The 12363-nt window shown below is 39.2% G+C and overlaps 1 protein-coding gene across 1 annotated transcript in view; it reads right to left on the bottom strand.

Moving 5' to 3' along the window:
* Positions 1 to 915: 915 nt before the first annotated feature.
* The window catches only part of scn8ab (sodium channel, voltage gated, type VIII, alpha subunit b), a 44980-nt gene continuing 33532 nt past the window's right edge, over positions 916 to 12363 (bottom strand). The window contains exons 22-29 of the mRNA XM_085406435.1: positions 11369 to 11379; positions 9801 to 9923; positions 7701 to 7985; positions 7569 to 7622; positions 7339 to 7476; positions 7012 to 7116; positions 6639 to 6909; positions 916 to 5647 (exon numbers count right to left, since the gene is read on the bottom strand). Of these exons, the coding sequence (XP_085262561.1) occupies positions 4482 to 5647; positions 6639 to 6909; positions 7012 to 7116; positions 7339 to 7476; positions 7569 to 7622; positions 7701 to 7985; positions 9801 to 9923; positions 11369 to 11379 (2153 nt within the window). The 3' untranslated portion in view covers positions 916 to 4481. The remainder of the gene's footprint in view (positions 5648 to 6638; positions 6910 to 7011; positions 7117 to 7338; positions 7477 to 7568; positions 7623 to 7700; positions 7986 to 9800; positions 9924 to 11368; positions 11380 to 12363) is intronic.

The following is a 12363-nucleotide window of genomic DNA, read 5'->3' on the forward strand; positions in this document are numbered from 1 at the left end:
TTCTTTAAAGTGTCAGTAATTTTCTTAAATAGGTAACACAGATTATGATGCAGCGATACATCGTCCGACTTTGTATGAGAACCATGCATTGTAGAACCAAAAATGACACCAGCCAGAGGAATAACTGGAAGGCTGCTTTATTGTTTGGAAATAGATTCGTGCTCAAATGAAGACATTCTTTCACTGATTCTCATTTAACTTCCAATGTGGTTGTGCGACACGTGTTATCTTTCTGACTGTATTAGTGGCAAGAGACAATGACAGTCAAAAGGGTTTTTTCAGTTAAAGTAGTTTCAAAGAAAAGAAATGTATCTCAGTCATGCTACAAAAGAATGGCCTCATATACCATTTGGTAAACCAACATTAGGAAATGAGCTGTAGTGTAAAACAAAAGGCAAGCTGTTCTTTTGCTAGCCCGAGAGCCAGTAAACAGAACACACAGAGAGCACTTCTACTACATGACTCTACAAGATGTTAGTCCAGACAGTCTAATCTAGGTGGTGAGTTTTTCAGTTCAGGTTATTTACGAACTCAATACATTGCGTCTATCGTGCTCCATTTTGATTCACTTCGATGGGTGTTGAGATTCTCATTGCTGATTTATGACTAAATAGAAAGCTAAAAAGGCACGTGCCGTTAAGAGATATTGCACCATAAACAAACACACAGACAGTTAAGACAACTAACCCTTAAAATCATTATTATTATATCATATTGAAAGTGACAGCGAAATTAAAGGTGAGCTCCAAAACTACAGCAGTGTGTTAACGGGAAACATGGAGGGTTAGAGCTGCAACAAGCAAAAGAAATCGTCACACAGAGTGAGCTGTGGCTCGTAGTCGGGGCACACGGGTTAACCAGCAGTCGCCTGCAAAAAGGCTGTGAGTGTGTGTGTGTGTGTGAGTGTGCGTGTTTGTGTGCGCATGTGCGAGGGTGTTAGTGTGCGTGTGTGTGAATCCGTTTAACCTTGTGTCTACAATATAGGAAAGTAGGGGCAAGACATCGTCACATATACAAAAGGGTATGCTGGTAGTGCAATCCTCTAACCAAGGCAGGCTCCACATTTCTCAGCAAGCAGCCAGTACAACACCATGCATTGTACGCTGGTACCCAGTATGCACAAGTCCTGGGCAGGCCAGAGTTTTGGTTATTTCTCTGAACATACCACACAAAGAAAGAAGCATGATCAGTTACACTCTGGGGCTCTGGTTTCACCTCAATGCAAGGAGTGGACAGGAGAGTTGAGTTACAGACACTGTTCTAATGTATATATACTATATATATATATAATGGTAGAATATATATATAATATATATGTAATATAGCTCTGTATATGCACATATGAATTTATACAGTTTTTATTACAATCAGTTTTTTTTAAATATAGATTAGCTTACTTCCCTCTTTTTTGTGAAATGTGAATCAAAAAAGAACGAAAGAAAGAAAAAACCTATTCCATCTAACAAATGCGTCACAGCCTAACAAGTGTGACAAGGGGTGTCAGCTGGAAGCCATTCTATTTATGGTTATTAATATTTAGTGTTAGATTAATAGCTGTAGTTTTTCTTTTTTTAAGTAATCCTGTATTTACAAAAAAACTACACATGCTGTTAAAATAATATAATACATTATTTATAGCCTCTTAAAAAGTTCAGTCTTAGCTTTTGCAGTTTGTGCCCTATAGAACGAAGCCTGAATTTTATTTCTTTTTTTCCCCAAATGGATGTATGTGTATTGATTTTTTATTTTCCCTCTTTCTTCCTGTCAATCTCGTATTCGTGGAGGTCTCGGAGAAAATGGACGGCAGTAGCTTTTACGTTTGTCATTCAGCGTTTTTTATTTGGTTCAAGGTAACACCCACACTGATTTTGGAGATTTCATGCAGCAACTGGACCATGGAACTTGAAAACGGATGAGGAGGGGTTGGGAGCGGCTTATAAACGGGTAGTGACATCACTGGACGACAGGAAGTGCATAAGCTCTGGTGTGGTGCCTAGGCTCACAGCACCGTAAAGATGCATCCAGTGCTCTGCCTGATTATTTGGTATTTGTTATGCAGTAGAGCAATAGGGAGAAAAACATGGCAAATGAGATGCTCGGAGCACTTGTTGTTGGTGAATACTGAAATCTGGGCCGATCCACTGATCCCCTTCTGCTTCAGAAGGAATTAAGAGTGCTGCTCAAACCAACGTGTCCCAATTCACTTTCATGACATCTCCTCACAGTGTTTCCTATATCTGGCTGCTATCAGGGTGAACATTAGTTTGTTTACTGAAATTAACTGAGACCAGACTGCAGTCCATAATGACTATTCATATAAACGTCACCATTACAAGCGAGCGCAATGACGCCGTTTCATCGAGATGCTTCTAGCCCTATAGTTCTAAGCATCGTAAGCAGGAAGCACTAAAGTGGCCCCTGACCGGGCGGCTGTCAGCAACGCGACAACCAGCCGAGATCATCGTCCATCAACATGGCATAAAACAAAAGAGTAAAACATGATTTCATAAATACTCCCATCACATTCACTTGCATTTTGTTGCAGAGCTCATAATAGTACATTTATAATATCTCCTGAGAAAAAGGGATGAATTTTTCAAGCATTGCATACATTTCTAGGGTCTCTGTCTAATAACGACAGCGAGAAAACAGACTGGGCAGGGCATACTTAACCCAATCCCACTCCATGGACAAAGGGCAACAAGGGATAACAAGGCAGGTCTCTTTGGCTTCTCCACGCACAATGTTCTCATCACCCATTCATTATTTCCCATTTCTCAACAAAATAAGATACTACTAATATGTCTCATCACAAGATCGTTTCTCTAAAAGTAAAAGCACAAAATAAGACATGGAAATTATATCCTGAAAGAAAATAACAACAACAACAACAACAAAAGATACATACATTTACATTTTGTGTAAATAAATTAACCTAACAAGGATCAAAACTCTTGTCAGCCCTATCAGAAAAGGTCTAACCACCCACAGAGAAACATTAGAAATAGAAAGGAGTTTGCCAAACCTGTGAAATCCCCACAAACCAGGATACCCACAATGCCCGATTACACAAAAATAAAGGCAGATGGTATGGAGCATTACATAGGTGCATACAAATTATAAATATAAGCTTCTTTTTTTTCATTTCAAAGTGCTGTGCCCTTGAAAATACTGTATTTCTGTCCAAATTAACAAACGTTTCAGTCCCATGACACACACAAATATCTCTCTCTAAATCTTACACACTCAAAATCTCCAAAGCAGCAACTATTTACTTATTTATTTATTTTTTATTTCACCCACTGATGGACTGACGGTGCTATCATTTCCCGACATATATCATTCTTCCATCTATAGAGACAACAGGTTTAAACAGTAATTTGAAATGTGCTGAGTAATGAGATTAAAATTTGGATCCATTTTAAGCTGATCAACCCCCCCCTCCCCACATCGCTTATCTTCGTGGAACAAATTACTCTGAACTTTCAAATTTCGAACATGTCTTGATCGTACAGTCGAGCCACCGTCGTGGTCTGAGTATTAGTGTCTTGTGGACTATGATAATTCATGCAAAGATTTCTGATCAAAACATGCCATCATGCAAGTCATTTCTATGCATTGAACAAGCACACTTATTATTTGTTTGGAAATCTTTCTGAGTAAATGTTAAGCCCTTGGCCCGAGTTGACTCCATAATAAACAGACACTTACTCAATTTGGTGTGAAAGCCCATGTTAAAAAAAGGATTTCGATGTGGATTATAACAAAGATAAAATGAGTAGAAGAGTTGATTGACATGGGCAAACTTGTTGGATATTGTTCTTTTTTTTTCTTCTGTTTGCATTTTCGCTGCTCAAAAAACAAAACGAAAACAATTTCTAGCTCAATAAAACAAAAAAGTAGTTCACACTGTTATTTGTGTCTTTCACTCACCTTCTGTTTGCTCATAGAGTGAGTGTGCCATTTGTTCCTTTAAACATTTCTGTATTAAACGACACAGAAACACTCTGTGGCTGCTGCAAGAAGGCGTTTCTTCAGCAGCGAGCAGCATCCTTGTTGTCTTTCACAGTACTGTCTTCCATAAGAAAACCATTCCTTGCATCCAGACGCGTGATTTTTTTGTTGTTGTTTTTTCCATTTCACCTCTTGGTGTAGAGTTTGCTCAACTTATCTGTAAGACCAGTCATACGTGAGCGGTATGGGACGCAGTCTGTTTTGATTGACTTTTTGTTAAGTAGTCCAGATACAGAGTCGCACAGTATGCTGATTATGTTTGGTTTGACTAAAGTTCAAGTCTTCAAGCTGTAACAGACCAAGATGCTTCTCTCTGCATCAATATAAGAATGAAGTCTGTAAACAAAATTACTGAAGACTTTTTTTTTCTGACTTGCAAATGAAATAATCTGTACAACTGTGTTGGTGAGTTTCCGCTCGCATTAGTATCATCTTTTTGTTATTACTGTGAATATACATCCAGTGGCCTAACATTTGGATTCCCTGATGTCTTTTTGGTTTCTTCCTTTCTCTTTCCTTCCCCCTTTGCCCTCATTGTTGTCGTCCTGTTTCTCCTTCTCAGGTTTGGTTACACTGTCATAAGAAGGCAGGGAGGCAGTTGAGGGAGTGCCCTCTTTCTTTTCTTGTTCCTGATTGTTACCACCATTCTCGTCTTTGTTATTGGCTGGTTTGCGCTTACAAACAAAACCCCGACTGGCCAAATGGGAGCGGTAGGCCCTTTGAATGATTCTGGCAGACACATCCTCCTGCTTGCGTCTCAGAGTGGTGGTGATAGGCTCATAAGAGACCTTGGAAGGATTGGCAGCCACGAAACGCTCCTCCATTTGTTGCCTCAACATGTCCAACTCGCCGCTGTCACCCAGCACACGCTTGGTGAAGGCAAAGAGGATGTCCAGACAGTGTATGCGGTCTCCACTCACCATAGGCATGTCCATTGCAATCAGTTCAATGGTATTAGGCTTGGGCACGCGGAGTGGGTGTTCGAGTGCATCTGCAAAGTCAGAAAGCTTGGCATAGGTGATGAACTGGGAGGCATCTGGGTCAAACTTCTCCCAAATTTCATAAAAGGTCTCAAAGTCATCCTCACTGAGTGGGTCTGCACTCTCCTCTGTGGCCACGCTGAAATTCTCCAGGATGATGGCAATATACATGTTGACTACAATCAGGAAAGAAATGATGATGTACATAACAAAGAAGAAGATGCCCACCGATGGGTTGCCGCAGTCTCCCGTAACAGGGGTCCCAGAGTTCTCCAAGTAGGGGTCACAGTCCGGAGGGTAGTTCAGAATAGGCAGCAGAAGGCCATCCCATCCCGCAGACGTGGTGATCATAAACAGGATGATCATGCTGTTGCCAAAGGTTTCAAAATTGTACATGTCATCAATTCCAGCCCCGTATTTCACATAGCCAAAGTTAGACATTCCAAAGATGGAGAAAATGAACATAACCAGGAAAAGAAGGAGGCCAATATTGAACAAGGCAGGAAGTGACATCATAAGGGCAAACAGAAGAGTTCTGATTCCTTTGGCCCCCTTGATGAGACGCAGGATCCTGCCGATACGAGCCAGACGGATCACCCTGAACAGTGTTGGTGAGACAAAGTATTTCTCAATCAGGTCAGCCAGAAACATTCCTGAAATTCAAAGGAAGGAAAAACAAACACATGTTAGTTAAGGCTGAGACAAAAGCCGACTGAATGCTTTACCCCATTCCACACAGCAGGAAAAGAAACATTGATTCTTCATTACTTGTTGGTCTTAGTTAGTAATCCATCTGTTTTTATACAGCACGAGGATCACAACAAAAAGCCAGGAAAAACTGTATGGCAACGTTTGAACTGAAGACATTTGAAAGAAAGAAATTGAAGTTTTTTTTATATTTGATTTTATGTATACTGGGCAAAAGTCCAGCAATCCCTGATTTCTTTATATTTCTTTATATTTACTTGGAAAATGGGAAATATTTCTTTACACCAGCTGTGTTCTTTAACTGAGCCTGAACTCTCTTATGCAGCTTTCCTGAGGCTTATTTTCAGTCCAGTTCTTGAGTAATTTGGCATACCTCAGCCCTTTCTCAATGTTTCCCTTCCATAAGATTGGCTTTAAATCTTTTAACGGCACAGTTGCCCACCATGCTGAGATAAGCCAAGCTTTTAGCTATTTTGTTGGTGCAAAAATAAAATTTTATCCCTGTCAAACTATGTTATATTTTCATAGATTCGATTAAAGAAATGGAACCAAATTATGGATTTTTGTGACAGGCTACTAGCAAGAAAGTGCTATTGCTCAACACCACTTTAAAAATTCCAAGAAAGTCTGGCTGCTTGAAAGCAAAATATAAAGAAAGATTTTAAATTTCACCTTCTGACAGGTTGCGCACATTAGTGCTACATATATTTTAATTCATATATATTACAACTGGTAGAAACACAAAGTTTGGTTTAGGCAAGAGAGCTGCCTGAACAGAGTTTGCAGGAGACCACACACAGGTTAGCTTAAAGTCTGGCTCATGTTTGAGCTGTGTGCATCTGCAGTACGTGAATGAAATTGGCTTATTTGAGCCATTTCCAGTAAAGCTGCTTTGACTTTTCCCCTCATGCATAAACAGCCTTTTTAAATACTTGCCCACAATTGAAAGGATGACCACAACCACATCGAAAATGTTCCAGCCATTGGTGAAGTAATAGTGACGTAGTGCGAAGAGCTTCAGTAAAAACTCGCCAGTGAAGACAACAATGAAGACAAAGTTGACCCAGTAAAGCACGTTCTCTGTCTCCTCCGACTGATTGTCTGTCTCCACCATCATAGTGACCATGTTGAGGCAGATGAGTATCATGATGGAGATGTCAAACACCTGCTGCGTCACAAAGTCAAACACCATGCCCTGGATTTTGTTCTGAGGAGAAAGCGAGAAGACAGAAGAGGGATGTTGGAGTGATTTTCTTAATGATTTTTAGAAATGTAACTTGCGTGGAGGAGAAGGGAGGAGAATATTTACCTGGGGCCTGGGGATTGGTTTCTGTGGTTTCTTGGACCCTAGTTTCTTCATTGCATTGTAATACTTCTTCTGCTCTTCTGTCATGAAGATATCCTGACCTCCAAAGTAAAGGGACAAAAAACAATTTGGTTACAATCTGCAAGACCACATTTTCCAGTGCAGGATCTACTTTTAAAAAAAAGTCAAAGTCAGCGGTGTAGATTTTAATGACATTTTGGGACATACATCTGTCTTCTTGATTATAGTGTAATTGACTGTTTCATCTAACTCTGGTGAGAAAGTAAAAATGTGTATATTTGAGAGATAAATGAAGAAAAGCAATCTTATCTTTTTCTTTTGTTGATTGAAGTTATCAATGATGACACCAATGAAGAGGTTTAGGGTAAAGAATGAGCCAAAGATGATGAATATGACAAAGTAGATGTACATGTACAAGTTGTCCTCATAAATGGGCTGATCCTCCACCTACAAATTGCCATAAACAAAAAAACATATTAAAAAAACTGTAGGTCCTGCTGATGTGAAAGTCAGACTATTTGTAAACTGAAAAAGCTTACCTTTCTAGAATCTATTGCCGCATACATGATGTCCATCCAGCCTTTGAATGTTGCCTGCGATGGTGGCAGTCACAGTGTGAGAAAACAAAAAAATTGTACAAATGCGAAGTAGCAAAAAAAAAAGTTTCTCACCACTTGTAGGAGTGCCAGGTATCCCGCGCCCACGTTGTCAAAATTGATCTTGACATTCTTCCATCTGACTTCAGTATAGTTGTCATTGATGAGTGCGAGGCACTCTGTTTTGTTGTTCACCTCATGCGGTAGAAAATACTCCTCAGCTGTCTCATTGAAACAATAGTAATACTTTCCAGCAAACAGATTGACACCCATGATGCTGAAGATGAGCCAGAAGATGAGACACACCAGCAACACATTCATGATTGAGGGAATTGCACCCACCAAGGCATTCACTACAACCTAAAAAGAACAGGGGGGTGGAGAGCAGACAAGAGTGTATGTTAGCAATCAAACACCACCTGCTTGTAGATGTTATAACATTTTGCACAGAAACACACACTTACATAGAAATGCACATTCTTTCCCTCCCTTAGAGACTCAAGTTGCGTTATGTGATTGCTTCGTAAAAATTCATGCCAATCACAATAACCTACAAGCGAGTATAACAACAGGGCACAATACAATGCACAACAAGTCAAAACAGTGTAGAACTCTGATTATTTCAACTTTGAACAGAGAGCCATGCTTAAAATAGTTTGTGTTATAGGTTTTGGTAATAAAGGGGATATTACAAATTTTATAAATCATCACTTTTGACTGTCAGCATTTAAATGACGTAGTACTGTTTTATGACAGCTTGGTATATTAAACTAAAACTCATTACAACTAGTTCTAAATCATTATAAAGTTATCCTTTTGTAGCTTCTAATCCACATTATCAGATTTTTTTGTATTGTGCCCCAGCATATTGTTATTCCCATCAAAAGTATATTGCATTCATACACACTCGTATACTATTTGTGTTCCAGTATGTCAAGAGAACATTTGTGTTAGCTGTGGCTGCTCAATGCAACAAATTAATTCAATCAATTAAGTAATGATTGCATGAACTGTTAATATAAAAGATAACTTTACCGTCCTGAATGATATACAGCTGTTAGAATTAGGAGGAAAACACAGGAATGTGCATTTCCAAACACCAAGCCATGAAAACAGAAAGCCAAATAAACCAAAACTATAGGCAAACATCAAATGTCAAAATTATTTGCGTTATTTTGTGTTCTGTCTAATGTTGTAATATAGAGACAATGCAGCTATGCGATAACTTAATATAACTGCAAAACGGTGATCGTGAAAATCATGGTGATGAAATTCACTGAGGAGTGATGAGCAAGGATGTCAGGGGAGGGGTTATGCAACCAGAAGTTTGTTGATCTTCCAGTGTGACAATGCCAAAGCCAAACTGTGATAATATCAGATAACAGGACACTTGAGCCAGAGCAAAAGCCAGAAGATGCTGAGCCTAGGCACGATAAAAAATTTTGTTGTTTTTTTTTTGCCCAGCAACAACCAGAGGCTGACGCAATCCATCACATGAAATAACCAGATTAAACCAGATTCTGTTTTGTTTGTTTATTAGTTAAAACTCTGGAGTTACATCACAACTATAGATGTAGAAACTGTGCACACACTTAAGGACAGACTTAACTGTGTGCACCTTGTAAATGAAGTATGCACAAAGATTGACTACTAATTTGGATATCTGTTCATTTGAGCTGGGGGCTCTGTAGCACTTAACAGACTGCATTTTGGGTCTGTGTCATAACCCTATTGCATGGCTCAGCTTGAATTTGTTTTGCCTGACAGTTCAAACCAACCTCTAGTTGTTCCTTCAGCTGGTACTAAACAGAGCTTTTATTGTAGCGTGCTGAATCACTCAAACAAAAAATTGGAGTGCAGTCTACTTTTTTAAATAAAGCATTGGACAGAGTTTAATTTTGTTAATATTTGGAGTCACTGCTAAATGCTTTAAAATAATGCTAAATTTATTATATATGAAATGAAACATGATTAATCAAATCAGATGTATGATGACCATCTGAGATGATCTGCGTCCATGCAAAAAGCTTCTCACTAATCCAAGGAGTCATCTTTAAAAAAAGAAAAGTCCCCTCAGAGATATTTAAAATCTATTCTGCCATCTCTAGCATGCGCTGATACTTCTTATTTATTCGGCATGCAAAAGGACCAGCTGCCTGGTATCTTGGGTCTTACCCTCATCCCTTCAAAACGTGACAGGGCCCTGAGGGGTCTCAAGGCCCTCAGTGTCCTGAGTGATTTAATCGGGCCTAGATCGGAGTAGCCCAACGCATTAGCTATAAGGGTGACTATAGACACCTACACAGATAGGGACAGAAGAGGGAAAGACAGAGGCAAAGGAAGAGAGGACCCACAAAGTTAGAGGGGAAATAGAGAGAAAGGTGGACTCTAAAGTGTAAGGATGGCTGAATGGTTATATACAGATATATATAAGTACATATATAGGTTATATATGTGTAAGTATATGTATCTATATAGCATAACGGTTAAACAGGAGTTATTACAATAAACAACGGTCAATAAAGCGTAGCCGGACTTCTTTTTTTCCTTTTCTTTTTAAAAAAAATGTGTTTGCTTATGTTTGAGTTTGGTTTAGTTTGGCAAGCCAGTCTAGCGTGATAACCAGCTTAACAGCACAGTGAGCACACCTGGAAAGAAACTTGTGGTTGACACAGTGAGAGGAAGAGAAGAGAGTCAAACAAAGGGAAAAATTAGAGGAGAAATGAGTTCACAAACACTAAATCAATGTGACACAATAATATACACACAGTACACGATACAAAACAGTACAGTTTCCACATCAGAGGGCATTGTACTTAAAGAAGGGAGAGAAAACGCAGAAGCTGACGACAACTTTCAGGGTTAGAAGAGAGGAAAAGCCTGTGAAAGTAGGAGTCCCACCACAGCACATCAACCTTACCCTGGACCCCCAAACACCGACCCCTCAGTCCCTCTCGATAGCTGCACAACGTCTCTCTTAACTTAAAGAGAGACACAGTTATAGGAACCTGCTGTGAGAGAGAGGACAGGTCAGTGTTAGGACAGAGGGCTGCATTAAAAAAATCTGGATTAAGTTATCAGACTATATTGCGATGTCTTCATATTTCAGGGTTACGCAAAAAAAAAAAAAAATCCACCATGTAACTTGAATAATTGAACACTTTTGTCGTCCATCATGACCCATAGGACAGACCCCTTACTATAATTGTTGGGAAGAGAGGATCCAACTCACACATTTAGAAAATCTGTACTTAGCCTACATGAAAATTGTAAAAAAGTAAGGACAGTTTTGCTACCGACTGCTTGAGGTTTTCATTTAAAATCGTCACATATCCTTCTTTCTTCTTCATTCCTTCCACCTTGATGAGATTTCCAGTTCCAGATGGACTGAAGCATCCCCATAGCTTAATGCTCCCACCACCATGTTTCGCTGTAGGGATGGTGTCATTTTGGCTTGTATGCCTTCCCCTTCTTTCTCCAACTATAAGCAGCATATCTGTGGCTAAAAATCTCTACTTTCTTCTGATCTTCACCTTAGCTTGTTTCAGTCTGGTTTGCAGGTGTAGGGTTACCCTACCCCTCTGCAGTTGTCCTGGGCTCTGCAGACACATCTCTCACTAGTTTTCTTTCCACGCTCTTTGAAATCTTTCGCTTTCTGCCTCTGCCAGGCTTGTTCTGTACTGTGTTGCTCTATTTGAATTTCTCGATCACACTTCTTGCTCCAGTTCTTGACACTCAGGAACTCTGTGATAAACTTCCTGCTTCGTGAGCAGAAGCAATTCTTTTTCTCAAGTCTAAACTGATTTCTTTTGCTTTTGGCACAACACTTTCTAAAGTTATAGCTCAAACCTTTGCTGAAGTTTTTACACTGTGTGTAAATTGGAAGATAACCCTTGATTTTGCAAGCTTCATTACAAAGTTAATGCACATAAAAATCACTTGCTCATTAATGGGAAATGTTTGACAAAAATTGTCCTTATTTATATCTTTCATAGAGAAGACCTTACTTAACCAGACAATGCAAAACTGCTTAAAAGTCCAGATCTGAAAACAACTGATACTATTTGAAGCACTATAAATGCCAATATTTAACAAAGGAGGCTCTAACTGTGACGTTTCTAAGCACCTACAGAGACAAATAAAAGAAAGATGCTACACATTTGTAATATAGATATCTAAACCCTTTTTAAATGATTTGCTGACATATCATTTAAAGCGACAATATCATTTCTCAGTTTTAACATTTGGTTGTTTTATATTGATTGTTGTTATATACAGCCAAGTAACTGCATATTGTTTTGATTTACATTTAAAGGGCTTTCTATGGAAGTGAATTTATATCTCAGTCCTGTAGTGATATTAACATCTTCTGCATAACATTGTATTATAAGTCTCACAAATGTTGTGTATGCACTCACTGACCACTTCATTTGGTTCACCTGTTCAACTGCTCATTAACTAATCAGCCAACCACACGACAGCAGCTCAGCACATGTAAACATGGCCAAGATGACCTGCTCGATTTCAAACTGATTTAAATTACTTTGAACGCAGTGTGATTGTTGATGCCAGAACAGTTGGTCTGTGTGTTTCAAAAACTGCTGAGCTACTGGAATTTTCCCACATGACCATCTCCAGGGTTGACAGAGGATGGTCTGAAAAAGAAAAAAAATATCCACTGAGCAGTTCTCTGGCTAAAAATGCCTTGTTGATGCCAGAGGTCAGGGGAGAATGGCCA

Source organism: Rhamphochromis longiceps, linkage group LG5 (genome assembly GCF_057381845.1).
Source record: "Rhamphochromis longiceps isolate RC_006_pf linkage group LG5, R_longiceps_female_GT1.1, whole genome shotgun sequence".
Lineage (NCBI taxonomy): Eukaryota > Metazoa > Chordata > Actinopteri > Cichliformes > Cichlidae > Rhamphochromis > Rhamphochromis longiceps.